Source organism: Sinohyriopsis cumingii, chromosome 12, assembly GCF_028554795.1.
Source record: "Sinohyriopsis cumingii isolate HCF-2022 chromosome 12, ASM2855479v2, whole genome shotgun sequence".
NCBI classification, from domain to species: Eukaryota; Metazoa; Mollusca; class Bivalvia; order Unionida; family Unionidae; genus Sinohyriopsis; species Sinohyriopsis cumingii.
The window spans coordinates 110,287,177-110,307,365 of NC_142972.1; the positions used below are offsets into that span (position 1 = coordinate 110,287,177).

Sequence of the window (20,189 nt, forward strand, 5' to 3'; positions counted from 1 at the left end):
ACAATCTTGATGTATTACAACGATATCAGTGTGATGCAAAAAAAATCTTATATACACTTCCACTTCCAATTGTATTACATTAACCTTTTCTGAACACGCTTCATCATCTTAATTGAAAACCACCCCAAACTGTAAAAGAAGTCAGACCAGTTTACTTCAATTCTAACAAATTAACATAACACAAACCATACAATTTACAAGGCAAAAACCAATTCCCTGTACCCAGGTCCATGTTAACAGGCTTATAGATATTATCTTAATATATAGTCTACAATCAAGGATAAAATTGGCTCTCTAATATGTTGTCTACAAAATGGCCTTTAATATTAACAACAGTGATAGACAAATGTGAAACACACATTATAGATATACATAGCAATATGAATAAGAAGAAAAACGTGTTTCACTGTCGTGTTCTCAGCAAGTTGCATTACACTAACAATAAACACATTTTGTAACATGAAGCAAACATGATGCAAGATTGATTCCATGACAGTCACATGATAAATCCACAGATGATCAAGTCACATCCAAACATTCATTTTGAATGAAAGAAGTTAAACGAAGTAGGAATGCATTATTCCATTTGGATGAAGATGTTCTTTTAAAAAACATTTGGAGCGCGTCAGGTGGTAAAGTGGTCTAACGCGCTTGCCCTTAGTAGAGGCTTTATCGATCGCTGCCACTTCACCTCTGTTCGCACGAGTTCGAGTCTCACATTCGGCCAATGTTGTTATGTGAGAAAGCTTGCCTGTAGCCTCACATGAGTTTGTGGTTTTCCCTGGGTTCTTCCTTAACTATTTGTACTGACTGCCATGTGAGGCCTGTCATGCAACGAACAATGGCGTTAAACCAAAACAAAAACAACAATAAAATCAAAAGCAACAAATTTTAGATAAAATATGTTGTACTGATCACTGAGCAAACCGCACCCAAGACCTATATCAGTAATTATCTAAAACCTCCATCTAGTTCAATATCATGGATGACTCAATACAATTAGTCTGGGAATAGTACATTACTACACTGACTTGAACTATCAATATGTGATGATAGTTGAATGAAATAATACACTAACCAATAAGAACCATTTTAAAATAGATTTTCTTGTCTACTTTCTATCCAGTTGAATGAGGTATATAGCATGACCCCTTGTAATAAAAAGATCCCTTTTCATATTTCAGCTTTGTGTTAATTTGTTACGGTATTCTGATCATTTACTCTTGTCTAGATCCCACTGCAGGTTCCAAAGATCATGTTTAGGGGGAATGCGTGCAGTTGACTAGTTTAAGTTTTGTGCTTGATTCGGTTAATGTTTGAAATAGTTTCAATAATGTTATTAAAGTTTGCATCTGAAATCAGAAATATATTGTTGGATGATAACTATTCTGAGAACATTATTGAATTTCAACACTGTTGTTACTTTTCTAACATGTAAATTCCAGATTGAAGCAGTAGTTATGTAAAAATTGAACTATAATCTGACATTTTGAGCACAGCGTGGACTGGTTAAATGTAAAACTGAATATAATCCATTATAAACATTCTACTGATATATATATATATATATATATATATATATATATATATATATATATATATATATATATATATATATATATGACTTAGTTACTCATGAAGACTTTTCTACCAACATTAAAAGTTTGCACAAATATTTACAGGAGTAAATGCACTCAATTCTTCCAAGTATCCAAAGGCATTAATCAAAGAATGAACAATAAAATTAACATAAAGGCGTACAAGTCATGTCTTTATACCTACACACTCCTTTAAAGTTTCTCCTGTTTTTATTCTTACATGTACTTGAAAGTATGTTTAAATGATAAGGCCGACATGTTGGCATGAACCTGAAGAAAAAAAACACATTTTTCATAGTAGGTTAGGGCTTAGTTCTTGCACATCAAGGAATGTATATCATACCTACAATTAACAGCGCTGGCACACACAAAAATGCGTTTCTCCCTGTATTGTATATGTAAAAACGAATCCATTTTAAAATTGCCATCCAGCCTATTCTAGTGCAAATACTCTTTCTAGAGTAATTGTCTAATTCTGAAATTTATAGCATACACGTTTAGTTTTATCAAAGTTAAAGATCGCATACGTGTCTGTACATACATTTATCAATCATTATCTATTAGATATATTCCATGGCAATTTCTCCGTTTTCACATCGACAATGGCCAGGTGATTGTTGTGGATCTTATTCTGAAAAGTGTATGCACTCTCTGAAAATTATAGGCGTACAGGATCAACATATCTCAGATAACCCGTCCGTCAAAACTTGTGTCAAACTTGTGATGTTGTTCTGCAAATTCGACAACTGATCAATAATTTTGTTGGGCTGTCGAAGAAAAGTCTGATGACAGCTCTGAAGGAGAATAGTCGCGCTTACCAGACCCGTCTTCGTGGTCACCGGACAATCATATGCGCTGCTCTAGCGTGTGCCAAGAAGGTAAAATCGTGCCGATGGGGTGTTAGAAAAGTCCGAATCAGGACCAGTACTAACAATATAAATCTTCCGATTTTCAACTACAAGCCCCCCTTTACTTAAAAACTGAATTTCACTCGTAGCTACGTTTTTACGTTGTTAGACTGTAGAAGTTTTAAGTTTATTAGATTATATTTCCACTGATATTATTACACTGATATTATTACAAATTATATGGTATAGTGCAGCCATGAAGAAGAAAAAACATTCAATTTTGATCGTATGTTCGTCAAAAACAGCAAACTTTGCCATATTTTCTGCATCTTCAAAAGACTTCATAAAAACAAGCGCAATTGAGAGAATGTTTATTATTTGTATATAGAAAACTTTTTTTATATATAAAAAGGTCCAACACATACGTAAATTTCAAATGTATTCTCATTTCCGCTTCTGAACGAAAATAGGAAATTAGATAAACCGTGTTATTTGCTAACCCCTTACGACCCTCGCCATATTGGCAACATAATTCCAGTACAACGTATAACAAAATGCGTTTTTCTCCTGCTTAAAAAAATATAGCAATTGATATGCAAATGTCGCCTGTCATTTGCATTATTCTTTCAATTTCTCTAAAGTTTGGGATTAGAGAAACATAAATATAGAAGAGGCGCATGAAGGCTGTCAACACAAAACAACAGCAAGAAGAATATTCAGCTGACGTAGTATTGTCCTAACGATATCTAAAAGATAATGGCATAACGATAAAATAATAATGATTTACAATTTTAAAGCAAGTGAGTGGTGTACTGTTTTTAAATACTGCTATGTCGGCTAGTTGTTTCAACTTACCATTATCAATCTCATTATTGCTTATCATTCCACTGTTTTCCGATGCTTATTAATACAAATCTGTTGCTCATGACCATTCTTGTGTGTGTGTGTGTGTGTGTGTGGTAAGAATGACAGAGGGAACCAATAAGACTGGTCATATACAAGAAAGAAACTTGATTGGACGGAATCATTCATTGTCTGCCTTTCTCATCTTTGCCGCTGTTCAATTGCTGGAGTTTGAAAGCTATCAGTATTCTTTTATCTTTTATAACTTATAATGTATATGCGTGTTGTACATGTTCTTGTGGAACATCAAAATCGGGCGAAAAGGTCCATCAAAGCCTGTTCTATTTTTTTTCCCAAATCGAATTATAAACGAATAGTTCGATCAGGGGCCACACCACTGGTGGACAAGTCTCCGTATCCGTTGGTAAACAACCCTTTTAAATGATTTATGGAGGAGTTGGTACTAGTACAGATATCTGAAAATTCGATTGCTTACATGTTTTTCAATAATGTTTGAAAGTACAGATATAACTGATATGTGTCGATAGTTGGATGGGTCATTCTTTCCATTTCACTTATAAATTGAGATTTCTTTTACTAATTTCAATGATTCCGGGACTTTACAGGAAGTGATGCTGCAGTTAATTATTTCTCTCAACGACTCTAAGATTGATAAAGATGACACTTTCAGAGTTTTAGGGTGACTCCCATCTAGACCCGCTGATCTGCTTGTGTTATTTATTGTTATTAAGGGGATGTTGAAACTAAAATGATTGGATATCCTTTCAGTAACGAATTTTGTAGGTTTGTCTATATTAGGTTCTGTAAAATTATACTTGTCAAGGGTTTGGGATATATTAGTAAAAAGAGGTTCACTTGGTTTCCAACCAGTGCCATCAGCTATAATTTCACATGGAGCTAGATTTGCAAGTGTCGTTAAAGTTAGATCTCGCAAGTGATTCCAGATGGATCGCTATCGGAGTTTGAGGCGATGGCTTTTCTGAAAAAGGAGCACTTGCGTTTTACAATGAGTGATTTGACTTTGTTGCGTCACAAACGATAATTAATAAAATCTTTATATTTGTAATAGTAGTTTCGTTTACTTTATGCCTCTGCAATTTCGTTAGTATACCATGTTGGTTGTTTTGATTATTTAGATATATCCGTGCGTATTGGGACGTGTGTATGTAGGATAGTCAGACAATATTGGTTCCAGATAGACAAGACATAATATAGGTCTAAAATAGAGAAAGTTCATAAGTTAATGTTTTATGATATTTCGGTGAGAAATCCATCTTCAGAAAGGTTTTCAAAGCATCTGTATTGGTTATAGGAGTATAAATTGTTTTTCATTGCGCTCTGTTGCTTACGAGTTCCATATGGTGTAGTCATCGCTAAGAGGGAAACAGGTTACGTTTATCTCGTAGAGATTGACAGGATGGGTAGTGTAGATGTGGTCAATCAGGGTAGAAGTACAGGAAAGAAAAGTTGCTAATAGAAGAAACGTATTATCATGTCAACAATGGCATATGACCCAGCTTATCTAAAGTGGAAAGAATTCGGGAATACAAAAAAAGTGCTATGGTGTATATCTGTATATTTTTCACGCACCAGCCTTAATTACAGAGTCCTTTAATATAAAATTTCAATACTCCAGGGACAAAAATGCAAAAACATGGCATGATTTTCGATAAAACGAAATCAACAGAAGTTTCAAGATTATATTAACGACTGAATATACAAGATCTGAAAGGTTAAGTAAAATGTATTTTTAAAAATACGATAACGAATGGTTCACACTGGGTCTGTTGGTGTTAACGTCATGGATAGAGGAAGCAATGCGCTCTCAAATAAGTACATTTCTATTAATCTGTCTTACTGTAATTTTTGTTTTTCATACCATTCATTCCAGAAAACCATTATATATATATATATATACTAGTGCCAGTTCACTGATCGTATTGACACGAACTGTATCAAAACTGATCTTCTCGGTTGGTAAAGTCATTAAGCCACTGAAACAATTAGCCTCACATGTATAGTTTACAGGTATTGTACGTTCTCTCTCTCTCTCTCTCTCTCTCTCTCTTATACATTTGATATAGTTGTATCAATTTTATGATCATTATAACAAGGAATGCTTTTGTCCAAATTATTAATACCATAAACTAATATTTCACCCAGACGAAACATATCCAACCAGCTCTCATCGCTGACATTTTGAACATTTTAGTTTATCTCTATACACAGTATCAACATTCCGCCATCAATAATATACAAAGTATATTCACTCCATTTTCTGTTGAAAATGAGCAACATATACACATATTGCCCTTTCAGGGGATAATTCTGGCAAGAATACGACAGCGAGTCAACGCTAAACATATTCATACGCAAAGCGTTGTTATATGACAACGCAAATAGGTGTCAGCGGTAATTAACACAACCTAATGGAAATATATGCATAATTTATACAATGTTTCAAAGCGCAAATCAAGATTTATTAGTCTTATCATTGACTGGTATGCATAGTGCCTTCAAATGCATCATTCAAGCTAAATAAGTTTCGGCAATATGCGTAATAGGGGCTTCTTAAGCTACATATTTATAATCGACGAATATAGGCTGCACAACGAAAACGGAAACCATAGGCAAATTAATTGTTACTTTTCTTTATTAAAAGGGGTCCAGGAAAAAAATCATATACATATTTAAGGAAGAGAGATAGAGGGGTATATTTTGTCTAAGTTTGATCTAGAGCTGAGTATGAACCGAAAATGACTCTTACAGTACCTACTCCTTTCTCAATACACATGATCAAACTTATATTATCATCATGATATAGGTCAACATTTTCTATCCCCATGACTTTACCTTAAATCGCACGTGAGTGAATACTTTATGGGTTAGTCAAAACAATTATAACCCGGATATAAGCAAGCGCAAATGTACGTAATTCTTACCATTTTGTTTGAGGAAATAATATAACTGCTCGACAGACTGGCCGTGATCATGTACAACATGCACTCTCACCTCTAACCAATTATTCTTTTTCTTACTGGTAAAACGGACATATAATTATTGATAATCTCTGCTTGAGGAATATTTAAGTTTATGGATATTTTGCGTTCTGGCTAGTACCTGGTTCACATATAAGCAACCCAATAGCACCATTAAATGATGTATGAAACAATCGCATATGAGCAGTATTGCACCTTTAATGTTTTCACCTTAATTGAATATAATCATCGAATATAATAATTTCTCATAAATTGCATACGTTATGAATATATGTTTATTTGAGACATCAAAAATGCAAAATGTGAAATGGTGTTCAATAGCAAACTTAGTCTTCGATATTAGTAGTCGTAACAAGATCGCGTATGATGTCGACGATATAGATGTTTATCCCTGTAAAGGTTTCTAATACTCAAGTAAATGATAGGGTTGTGCAATCGGTCACAAGCAAAGTAATTCGTCTATATTGAAATTCTGATACGTAATGGCACTTCAGATGTACGAAGCTGTTTTGCAAGTCATAGCATTTCAATTTTATTTGTTTTTGCCGCTCATCTTGGTAATCTAATTGGTCTAATGCAGATATTTACACAGTTCATTCACGGTAAAATAAAAACACCATCTTCTTGTTTGGCAAATAAAGTTTGTAATATTATTTTTACTTTACGAGGATCAGAAACCGCAATCCTGGATATTATTTCATGGACTTGCGTGTCTTATTCAATTACGCTAAAGTCGAGATCATTAGCTTTTTCCCTGAACGTATCAATGTTTTTCTACGTTCACTTTGCCAAGCCCTTGCCGACGATCATGATAGTACTCGCTAGCTGATCAGAATGGTATGCACAGTTGATTACGGAACTTGACTCCGATGCCGCATTTGAGACTTGGTTATTCACATTACTCATAATAACATGTTCTGCTACAAAGTTAATATTTTCAAAGGCATGACATTGCATTTGTTAGTCCCTTTCCTTTGACTTTCTATTTGAACGATGATTCGTTAATAGGAATTTTGCTTGCTCCTTGCTATTTATTATTTTAGTCTCAGTTATTTTATTTATGCGCTTGCGTATAGTGGTATCTAAATACATAGGTCATACTTTGTAAGATAGGTTGGAATTAAACAGGATCCATCAAGTGACGTTTCTGACCTTTATTTTCCATTGAAGACAATCTGAATTACAAAGCTACATATCACAAATAAATGCTCAGTTTGACTCGCAGTTCGAAGATTGAAAGTGATCGATTTTATGTTCTTGAATAAACTAACGATCTTTCAACGTAACGCTTATCACAAAAATAACTCATACTTTGTAATAATCGGGAGCAGAAATTTAAACAAAGGAAAGAGTAGAACGTTGGACCAGTAACTTGTATTCAAGTGAGCCCGGATTCACTGAATATAGCAAGAACACCCTCAGAATAGTGTTATGTATATTTAATTTGTATTTTTGTCCATATTTTTCATTGTATGCTATAGATAACGTTACATCGCATCTAGCAGTTGACCTTGTCCAAAATCAGTGATGATTTGATAAACAAGTTTTTCTCTGAGTGAGGATCATTATCGTAAGCTAAGTTGAATATATTGTATTTTTATAGATAGACTAGGTGACGATTTTCGTATGCTTTATTGCAATTTTGGTGAGGAACTTTCTAATTATAACTTAGATCTATCAAACACAATGTACCCATGACTTTTTACTGGGTCTTTTTTACGTCTTAGTTTAAAATATAAAAATATTTCAAAATTAATCATTCGTGCTGTAAGATCTTAGCAGAGTCAACTGTATTATTGTTATGTCCAGAAATTCATTTGTGATAGAATTTATTTATTAAAAATTATATAAGTAAAAATTTTCTTCTCAGGAACTAAAATAACATTCTTCGAAATAAAGACTTAAATTTATACTGAAATTTCAAAAAAGGATTTACTTCTTGGATTTTATTATTGTGATCCAACAAAAAACTGTTGGTACATCACAAAGATATGGGCCACCACAGGCACATTAACACCTTCAGCGTTGGATTTAATTTGGATTTCTACTAAAGTTTATTAAGAACTTTATTTATTAGGACTTGTGCTTGTACTTCTATGATTATTTGGGATTTAATTCGCAATACCGAAGTTCCTATTTTACATTTTCACTTTGTATTCTAGGTAAATAAATTAGTTTTTAAATTACACAAAAGTTGTTGCTTCTTACTCTTTTCTATTACTTATTTTAAGTCTATGGAGTCGTAATAATAGCACACACACAGAGAGACACACAAACGCAAAACTGCAGAAGTGTTTAGGATGGATAGAGTAGTTCCGTCTTGATTATCAGACAAGATCTACTTTGCATAACAAGTCTGTAAGCAAATCGGTATCTATTTAATACTTCAGTATTCATTTTGATATTATCTTTAATGATATATTCCATCGTGAATGATTTCAGGCTATTCATATAAGAAAAGTGTAGAATAATGGTGACCGTTTCTCTTCGTTTGGTATATCTCTCTCTTTATATCTGAAATGAAACAATGTCGTCAGAAAGACACTTTTACCGAACCTACGAAATATTCTCTTACCTATTTACATGCTCCGAAGGAGGCATTGGTTCTGGTAACGAATACGAATATACAGTGTATTTGCCTGGAGACAGAGTTGTGTCAGTTCTCAAGTACCTGGTTTTTGTTACCATGAACACGTGTACTTGTTTCAGTTTTCAAGTACTTGTGGTTTGTTTCCCTGATAAAGTACTTTCCATATTTTCCCTGTGCCTTTTGTTTGCTTGCTTTAAGACGATCTTCATATAATGCATAGAAATTTATTTTCATATTTTGAACAATAATACAGTAACAATGATACAGACATCTAATGTGAAATTTATCAACGGAAAACTAACTTTATTGGCGCATTTTACCTGTCACCTGTCACAATTAAAGCAGAATAATTTATATGAGCGCACAAGTTTATAACAGGGTTGAAATTAGCTCTCTCTGCTATGGAGTAGACTTATCGACGACCTTACATATTATGACTGCTGATCAACACATTACTACACTGCAGGGAGATTAAAGAAACATACAGCTTGAAACCACTATACCTTAGTCTAAAATTATTACACTGTAAGGAACTCAAAGTTACCTATAAAGTCCTTGTGCTTTAATATCAAATTATTACAGTGTAGGTAGACTGCTCTGGCGGCCTAAGTTATTAGAGCGTCCGCCTCGGATGCGGAGATCGCGGGTTCGAACCCCGGCCGAGTCGTACCGAAGACTTATATAAATGGTACAAGCATCTGCCGAGCATGGCGCTCAGCATTTGGAAATTAGTGTTAGGAGTTGTGGGCCTGGTGTCAGGATGATTGGATTTTGTGGGACATGATGCTATATGTCTTTGGCATGATACCCCACTGCTAGACATCACTATAAACTGTCACGCTGTAGACATAGTATCGATATGACTCAGGATGTTAAAAATCCGAATCCCACAAAAAGAAAAGGAACCTATAGCATGAGACCAGTGTATTTCAGTCTCAAAATTATTACACCTCAAGGAATTCAAAAAAGGAACCAGTGGCGTGAGACCTGTGTACGTGTGTATAAAAGTATTCATAAGATGAATTGATATATGGATGTCTAGTTAAACCTTTCATTGTCTATTTAAAACAGCGGATAGATAAGTGCTATGAAGACTTCATAATACGGACAGAAACTATGCGATGGACATTTGCCTTTATGGCATTAATACTGATGGACCCCATCTTTCTCTCACACCCTACACAAATCCCAATGGCCGAAGCAGCGTGAGCGGCAGAGACAGGCAGGCAGACATAGATCATACGCACCGTAGTCCATTCTTGTTATCAGACAGGATTACTATTATAAGTAGAGTTTATCAGCAAAACGTGGACGTATTCATTACTTTAGCATTCATTATGGTGAGGAATCTAATTTATTATTATATTCACACGCGAAAAATTGCAGGCTATGAATGTAAGAAAATGAGAATATACTGCTGTAGTTTCTCCATCTTCGTACGATACCTCTGTCTCTTCCTCGTCTGATGTTCATGAGACAATTTCTTCCACATCTGACACGCATGACACAAATTCTCCTTCATCTGACATGCATGACACAAGTTCTTCTTTATCTGGCATACGTGACACAATTATGTCTAATCTGACATGCATGACACAAGTTCTTTTTCATCTGGGATGCATGACAATATTTCTTCTTCCTCTGACATACATGACACAATTTCTTCAGAATTCATTTCTTATACAAAGTGCTAAATATTACCTTTCCTATCTACATGCTCAGTAGGTCAACTAATACAGAATTAGACGGATTTCTGGTAGTTTTCAAGTTCTTGTTGTTTACTTGATTAAAAAAAGATTTCATACAGATTTCAAGTTCGTGTCGTATTACCAGTACACTTTATAATTATCAAAGATTACTGAACTGCAATAAATAGAGGGTTTTCTTAGCCGAATTTAAATGACGAGACTAGTTGTCATCTAATACAACTGATTTAATTTTAAGCCTATTTTTAACCATGGAAATAAAGTCATACTGAATTGAGGGTAAAATCATAGTTAATTGGCATATGATATTATGCTACCTCGGGATCTTTCGAAGCTTGATATTTATAATCCAGGTATAGCTTTATGCACGAATGCCAAATTACAAGTGATATGATTGTGGTAACAATAAGTGAAATTTTTTTTATCAGGTATGCTAACCTTGTGTCCTCATAACGATACAAATGCATACTCAATCCATAGTGAGTTTCAATAATAATAATAATAATAATAATAATAATAATATAAATAAATAAATGACAGTAAATATCATAATAATACGTTTGAAAAAATAATAAATATGTTGACTGGAAAAAATGGGCAATAAGACAATAATCAACATTTTGACATACATACATACATACATACAGTGTTTGCTGTAATGCACATAGTCCGAAGAAGAAAAATGATTTTAAATTGACAGAATTCGAATAATTTACATTATATTCCGAAGAAAAAATAAAAGAAATTGTTCTTTTCATGAAAATGTATAGGAATTCATTTTCTAATTTGAGTAGAAATTCAAGTCCAATACTAAAAACATCTGTGTAATTCATCAAGAGAAAAAAAAAACGAAATGCAGAGTCGAACTTCACCAGCTACAGGTCAAAATTAAAGTAGGATGATTAATGTGTATCCAATTCACCAGCTTATAGCAGGGTTAAAAATAGTTATAGTTATATGGGGGTAGTCTGCTGCCTTATCGACGACCTTACACTATATGATTTGTTTACCTGACGACACTAGGAGTAACCAGTGATACATGTAAACAGTCATACCTGTGATCGTGCAAGAAGTATGACATTAGATTTACACAGATACGTTACCAAAGTTTGGAAAACTGAAACAGAATGATTGTGTTCGGATCCGGGAAAGCAGGCATAGTTAAGAATAACTCCGCGATGGATACAGATAATGATGATTCTCTGGCGTCAGATGATGTTCTTGCTAGTCTGGACGTAAAAACGAACGAGGAACTGAAATGTCCGCTATGTCTGAATCGATTCACGTCACCAAGACAGCTACCATGTACACACTCGTTTTGCGAGGCCTGTCTGAAGTCCCATATATCAAAAACTGTGCGGGAAAAGCAATCGTGTGGAGAATTTCACTGTCCCATTTGTGAAAGTAAGGTCAGACTTCCGGCGGAATCTTCTGCTGATAAGTGGGCATCAATCTTTCCGGTAAGCACCAGTTTACTTTATATGTTGCTGAGAGAGAATGGGAAAACAGAAACAATGTGTGACGCTTGTAAATCAGAAAATAGCTGTACTCAGTCTGAATGGTACTGTATTGATTGCAACGAAGCGATGTGTACAGACTGTATAAAATTCCATCGTAGGCAAAAAATATCAAAAGATCATAATGTAATCAATATAGAAGAATTTATCATCACACCAGAAAGTGTCATCAAATCTGGTTCAGACTTCCGATGTGATGTGCATGCAAACGAAACCCTTACACATGCATGTGAAAGACATCAAGTTCCGCTTTGCACAGTGTGTGTTAAAGTAAATCACAAATACTGCTCCAATGTGACAGTGTTAGAAAAGGAAAGCGCCCAATTTATGAATCAAAAAGATCTGAACCAGATTAAACAAACAATAAAAGCATGTGAAGAAGAAGTGACGAAGTTACTTGCGGAAAACATGACAAATTTGAATAACTTAAAATCTCAGTCAAAGAAAATAATCGATCAAATAAGTGATTTAAGAAAAAAAATAAATGATGTTTTTGACGATATAGAGAATAGGTTACGTCAGTATGCGGAGAAAATGTGCCAGGAAGAGCTAACAAAAATGCACGAGAAGGACATACATTGTCAGTCGTTAACGGTTGCAATGCACAATACCCATGGCCTTTACAAAGTTATGGAACAATATGGAACAGATACACAGAAAAATATTTTAGCAGGAAAAATAAAGCGTCACACATCTCTTCTCCAATCGAAAATTGACAAAACAAGAACTCAGAATGAAACGTTAACTTTGCATCTTGAAATCAACCCCAAACTGAAAGTGATGCTGGCAATCCCGACAAGACATTTTGCCAATTTGAAGGTGCGAAGACAAGTTGGTGAGTTTATTGTCTCAGACGACCTAAAACCTCTAAAAGATTGCAATGTGAAATTGGTGGATACTTTGACGGTCAGAAGTTTAACATGGGCGATCAATATCGTGTATGTGTCACAAAGCATCATTATCATCCAAGGGCGGAATTTCTGTCTTAGATGTGACTTATCCTCTAAGCTCAGTACGAGATATTGTTTTCCAGAAAGTTGTACCAATGCTTATGCTTCGAGTATATGTATAATTGGGGACAATGAAGTCGCAGTATCGTTCGGTACGCTTAGAGAAGTGTATATCTTCACTGTGTGCGATAGCAAGCTTAAGGATAATTATACATTTAAAACCAGACAAATCTGTTCCGGTATCGTAGCTGTTAGTCGGGAGGAGATTATTGTGTCTGGACTATGTAATGATGGCAAATGTTTCTACTGGAGCCTCGTCACGTTATATGGAGAGGAAAAGTCCTACCACGAGTTTGATGGCGATGGTAAAGGAGATACCTATGTTGCTGTTAATTCATGCAAGACACTGTTGTATGTGTCTATACAAAATGGAGACTCTGTCTATTGTTTTGGTCTAGAAGGGACAATCTACTACAAAATCGCACTTACAGGCCTTGTTCAAGCAGCAGGCATTGCCCTTGATAGAGATGACAACATCTACCTACTAGGGAAAGGAAAAGGCAATATATTTCAGATTTCACCAGACGGCTTGGTTGTCAAAGTCTTCAAAAAAGACATTCCATCAAAACCAACTGGGATAAGTTTCAACCCAACTGGAGACAAATTTATTTGTTTGGGAGAATACAGGAAGGAACAAGGATTTTTGGGGGAGCTTAGAAATGATTTTATGACTTTAACGACGTTTAACGCATATTTGTTTGAGCTGATCTGAAAAATACTTTAATATCACTCAGACTTTCTATAACGATGTTTACCTGCTTTGAAAATGACTGTGATAATCGTGAACATTTATGTGCTTCACCTTTCAAAACATGAAGACATTAAAACAGCAATAGCTGCTTAAAATTAAGGCAATATTATATCTTTTGTCAAACACTTTTCTCCAACACAAATTAAAATAATGGATTAATAATTAGAATAACTAATCGAATTGTTCCTCTTAGAATTATATTGTTGCGGAGACACGTAACTCAGGTGGTAGATCGTCGGAGGTGTCCTCCAAAGTTCGTGTGTTCGATAGCCGCCCAGACCAGTCTCTGTGCGTCATTCGAAAAGACTCTTATCTCTCATTCCAAAATTAGAAAAAACACTTTGGTCTCATTTCCTTAGCATTTGTTAAAAGTGTTCATCCCAACCAAACGTTGTTTTACTGTATGTTTGTCGTTTTGTTATTCATTCCTTTGATTAAGTTTTCAAGTCAACGTGCTTGATTAAAATTTCAAAATTGTATTACGTAATTCAACCTACACATCAGATGAGGAGTATTTGTAACTGGGGTGTGAACCAATAAGACTGACCAAGTTTAAAACGCATTTTTATCAACTAGATAATAAATTATCCATCCGTTATGAATTTCCCTCGGGTAAGCAATAATAGTCTGACTAAATCAACCCGTTTGTTTGTACCCTATTACCGATTATAATAATGGAAACCTTTAATGAGATAAAAAGTGCAAGGAACTTAGTCAATTCATTCACTGATTTATAATTTATAACCTGACTGCAAACAGAGTGGCCCAAACACCGTCATTACCTGCCTGTTTCATTATTAACGGAAGTTTACAATATAATAGACAAGTCCATTTTCAGCAAAGAGATGTGTGCACGACTACATATGTACATATATAAGTCGTCTGCTTCCGATATTTACAATGTCGAATCAAGCAAAGGAAAAGAATGACAACAACAAAATTTGCCTTTCACGTGGATTTAACAAGCGGTTTATTTTTTATGTTCATGTGTGCAAAGGAATATAATTCCAAACTCTCAACGTTATGCAATTTACGGATTTATCCGGCAGTTACCGAACAGGTAGATAATAGATGACCACTACAGTTAACTGCATAAAATTATCCGCCTATCATAGGTTTACATTTCTGTATGGAAGCTTTCTCAAGAACATAGTCAATAGTCAATGATGGTTGTATAATAAATTTTGAAATGTTTTGATGCAATGCACGATAAGATAAAATCGTGTGCATGAATAGGGAAAAAACATAGCGGAACGAGACAAGAGAGATAAACATTCCCATACTGTTCTCTTTATTGTGTTGATGCTTTACGTATCATGCTGATAGAACATTGTGGATCAGGAATATTTATCACTGTTTAAATAAGGCTCCCTGTTATGGGTCAAGACTATTTCTCTCAATGAATTACCGCACATGTGCCTCTGCTAATTTATTCATTGCTGACGATGTTCCAAACTGTGCCGAAAATGCAATACGAACAGTCGGATGTTATTCAACTATTGCATTATAATTTATACAGATATTTCGTACGTGTCAATAGATCGTCAAATAACAACATAGCATCAAGATAGTTTGCATGATTGCATCTTTATGTTACTTATTACATATAAGATGTGTAGATTATTTGGTGTAATCATGAGCATATGCAAGTGCTCCGAAACCATCTGGATGCAGGAGATGGACACACGATCTAAAGTTATGTCTGGGTAGTGTTTGAACTAACTTATAACTCGGGTAAAAATGTAAACAACATTGACCATGATATGCCGTTGCATCATGTGCCAGCTGATCAGGATCTATGTTCTTTGTTACACTTATCAGTCCTAACAAACTTCACGAATCGATCTGCCGACAATCTGCCGACAATTATGTGGTAAAAGAGCTGGATCTAGGCAGTTTGTAAGAGGATCCACCTTATAAACCAGTACACGAGGTATTTCAAGAAGTTTATGATATCAGCAGATTTATTATGCCTTCTATTACGAATTTTACTACTCTCAACAATGTTTATTTGTATCAGATTATTTGTTCTCAGCAAGGTGAACTTGTGTCAGATGAAATGTTGTCGAAGATTTGTTTACATTAGCATATCTGACTATTGTTAGTCCGGAGTACTGGTATGGAAGTATTGGATTACTGTCAGCAAGTTTTACTTGTGTAACATTATCTGATGATATATAGAATAGATTCGTGTTGGTGACTGCTATCAGTATAGCTCCCTTCTACAATAAAATGCATTAGCTACTTGCATATGTTCTCGGTTCTTTGTTTTATATCATGATTTTGTATAATTCGTGTTTTGACTAACCTGATGTAATCGTTGCTGAAGAGGTAATGAAGTCAGTTAGTCAGTCAATCATGCACACATATTCGCAATCAAGTTCATGCAAATATATATATATATATATATATATATATATATATATATATATATATATATATATATATATATATATATATATGCATACATTTTCATGTATAAATAAATACACATATTGTTACACGTGTATAAGCTTTTAATTTTCTTCCCTTACTTTTCACAGTTAATGTTATCCATGTAATAATATAAAAGCACTGACAATCGTTGGGTCGTTAGTATCATCAACAAATGTTTAAAGAAGATCAGTGCATGGCTATGCCAAATGCTAATTAGCTCTGACAACATGTTTGTAAGATTGCATGTATTGAGATAGTTCATTTGGCAATAGGTTAACTGACACAGTATTGTTGTTTTGTTTTTGCCAATTTATGTCTCTGTTGTGTTTTCATGATCTTGTAATATCCTGATTTTGATTAATCTGATAAAATCTCATTTGATGAGAAAATAAAGTCAGTCTGTCAATCAGTGAGTCAATCACACATACATACATACATACATACATGCATGCATACATACATACATACATAAATTCGTCTTGTGGTAAGAAAATCATGTTGTTATCATTTGTGATGAGTTTTCAATTTTTTTGTCTTTCGTTTTATTTTTGTCTGCTGTGTTCATGATCTTGTATTATCCTGCGTTAGATAAATCTAATGTAATCTCTGTTGAGGAAATAAAGTCATACTTACCTAGCTACCTACCTACCTACATACAGAATTTGCATTCTTAAGAACCAGATTTAATTTTGTATTGTTCGTCTTGTGTATATATATATATATATATATATATATATATATATATATATATATATATATATATATATATATGCCAATTTTCTGTAACAATGGTTGCATAAGCTGGAAAACATCAATACTTGCTCTTCCGATGGAATGCTTTTGACAACTGAAATTTCAAGCATTGCCGGTTGATAATAAACTAAATTAAATTATATCTACACAGAATATGACATTATTGCTTGCAGGATAAAAACGGGTTAGCAATAAGAGTATATTACAATGGTGTACTTTATCCAAGTGTTATTTGTCTCAATTATGTTCACTGGATCAATTGTTATGTTACACTTACCTATGTATAGCGGTATAATAGTTATGATATCACACTGTCACGATATCTTTCGCAACTGCCAATAAGTTCGTGTAAATATTGAATATGAAAAATGAATGATTCAATGGAGACAGACCACAATTTCTTAAGCTATTCAGGTCACCACGACAACTTTCATATGCACATCAGTTTCAAATATCAAGTAATGTACCGATCAAAGAATTCTATAAAGATTTTTAGATGTCCAGTCTGAGAATACAGTCAGTCCCCTACCTCCAATATGTAGATACAGTCAGTCTCCTTCTTACAATCTGTCAGTTCAGCCCATCTCCTGCATAATATTCCTCTGAAAAGAGGATATCGTGTTGTTGAACTTAACCAGATTCCAAACGAGCAAACAATTGTGCGACGCTTGTTAATCGGTTAAAATGTATAATCATGTTGAAGGATTTTGCGCTGATTAGAACGAAGCGGTGTGTTTAGGACTTTTTAAAATTCCATCATAAGCGTATATATTAGGAGGATCCAAACCAAACTGATGTTCCTCGCATATTATGAGAAATCATTAAATTAAATCTACGTAAATATCTAACAATGATGTAATGATATATGCATTAATTGAATGCCGATAAAATGTGCCTACAGACGTTTCCCCAAAACCGTATTCTTTTTGGTCATTGTCGAGTAATCGAACATCACCGTTTATAAATTTGTAGGTTTTGTAAGCCTGGGTAATGAGTTAAGGTACAGATAAATTATTTTGTCTTTTATTTTATTTTAGTATTGTTATGCATGTTTAGAAAACACAGCAAATATTGAGATACATATTGCACCCCATAAGTACATCAGTCCGTCTATTTGGCTGTTACCACATGTTCTAAATCGTTTGGTCTGATTTCAAGAAATTTTGCAGTTAAGTCACCGATGTGTTGACTATATGTAAGAGACGTATCATTCCCGGTTTCCGACTATGTGTCACTGAGAAGCATACATTATTATTAATTATTGATTTAGCTATTATTGTGTAACGAAAATATGTATACCTTGAAGACGCATCACATATTGCAAAAGCTCTTCCGTTTTGACCACTGCGACACTGTCACAGTCTGGGTGTGGTGGTGGTGTTTAGTTCTACTTTTGGAACAGTTAGTGGAAAACCGTTAACATTTCCTGAGAGTCATTACTGTTAATCTGTTTTCATTGTTATATCATTTTTCTCTCTTGATCCAATAACATTTATATACAAAGTACACATTATATAGCAATCCATTAATTTTACTACACCAAATATGTTAAAGAAAGGTCCTTATTTGTAGTCATGATTTTGTACAAGTTAGATCGTTGTTCAGGGTAGGTGAGAACACTTGGTTTGCTCGAGAAACTTATGTCGTTATGTACATACATTCTTGAATTTATTATCGCAAACATTCTGAAAATGAATCTTGGAGAATAATGGAACTGGAACGTAATTTTTTTTAATGAAATAAGTATTTAGACTCTAGATAGAAATTACAGTGAATGAGTGTAGCTTTATTCGCCATATGAGTCGGTGACATAAAAAGTTCAAAACCAAATTAAGTATTTCTTCTAATCAGTCGAATAAAAGTGTTAATCGGTTAATCCCGGCGATGACAGTAGTTACATGAGACATTTGAGAGCCAAATCATGCGGAAGTTACTATAGACTGAAACGGGAAATCTCATGGTAAAATGGTCCATAGGATTGACATTGAAGGTACATGGTAAGATTGTTAGAAATGGCAAACCCTAACTGCGGTTATATAATCACCATGATGATGATGATGATGATGATGATGATGATCATCATCATCATCATCATCATCATCATCATCTGTGAGGCATTGTCCTGATTTGTTTTGGATGGTTGTAGTTTTCCCTTCTTTATTAGTTGTGAGATTTTTCACCAGTTGATATGCCATTTTGCTATCATTACTACCCAGACTGTCTTCGATTTTGCAGCATTGTCTTTCTATCCAGGATTACCTTGCCATTTTCATGCTTTGCCTGATCATGTAGTTATGTCTCTGTATTTCTAGCTCCTTCGTGATCTCTTTTTTCCTTTTTCAGTTCTCTTATTTTGTCGCATAGGTCAAGGACATCTGTTGCGACATAAGGTTTCTTTGTTTGCCGATATTTGCCAGTGGTCTCGCTAGCTGTGCTAGTCACAGCTGTGTTGAATGTGGTTATTAAGGACTCGAGGTCGGTGGTGTCTTGGCTGTCCAGGGTTATCAAAGGTACAAAGTTGCCAATTATTATGGTTTGGAAGGCTTCTGCGACCTTTGGATCTTTCAATTTTTTCAAGGTCAAATCTGATTCTTGGTTGGTTTGGCTTTTTTATCATTTTTAGGTGGAGGCGAAACGTTGTCATTAATAAATCATGGTCACTTTTAATATCTACTCCTGGAAAACGTCGTGTTTTGGCGATATTCTGTCCTGTGCATAATCCTTTTTTCACCAAGATGTAGTCAATCTGGTTGTGATGTTGTCTATCTGGACTGTACCTGGTCCATCTTCTAGAAGCTTTGTGAGGGATGAACGTATTGGTTAGCACAATAGTGTTGTAGGCAGCAAACTCCAAGAGCCTGAGTCCTCTTTTATTTGTTGCTGCATTGCAGAAGGGTCCACATGTGCTTTGCAAGGTTTTCTAAGAATCAACTCCCACCTTTGCATTCTAGAGTTCTTGTACAAACAGAATATCCTTCTTGTGTGAAATGTCAATGACAGTTGGTTGTAAAAATTCTCTGTTCGTTGTCAGTATAAGTTATATGTGGTTACATATGCCTGTATGATTGTGATGTTGAAGGGAGTCGCTCTCAGGCGGATGGTAATGAGCCTGCTTGA

The 20,189-nt window shown here is 34.6% G+C and overlaps 1 protein-coding gene across 1 annotated transcript; it reads left to right on the forward strand.

Annotated features, from left to right (window-relative positions):
• Positions 1-11,629: 11,629 nt before the first annotated feature.
• LOC149787248 (uncharacterized) lies at positions 11,630-14,172 on the forward strand. The gene has a single exon (XM_089977749.1). The coding sequence runs from the start codon at positions 11,733-11,735 to the stop codon at positions 13,842-13,844; it is 2,112 nt and encodes a 703-aa protein (XP_089833875.1). The 5' UTR covers positions 11,630-11,732; the 3' UTR covers positions 13,845-14,172.
• The last annotated feature ends 6,017 nt before the right edge of the window (positions 14,173-20,189 follow it).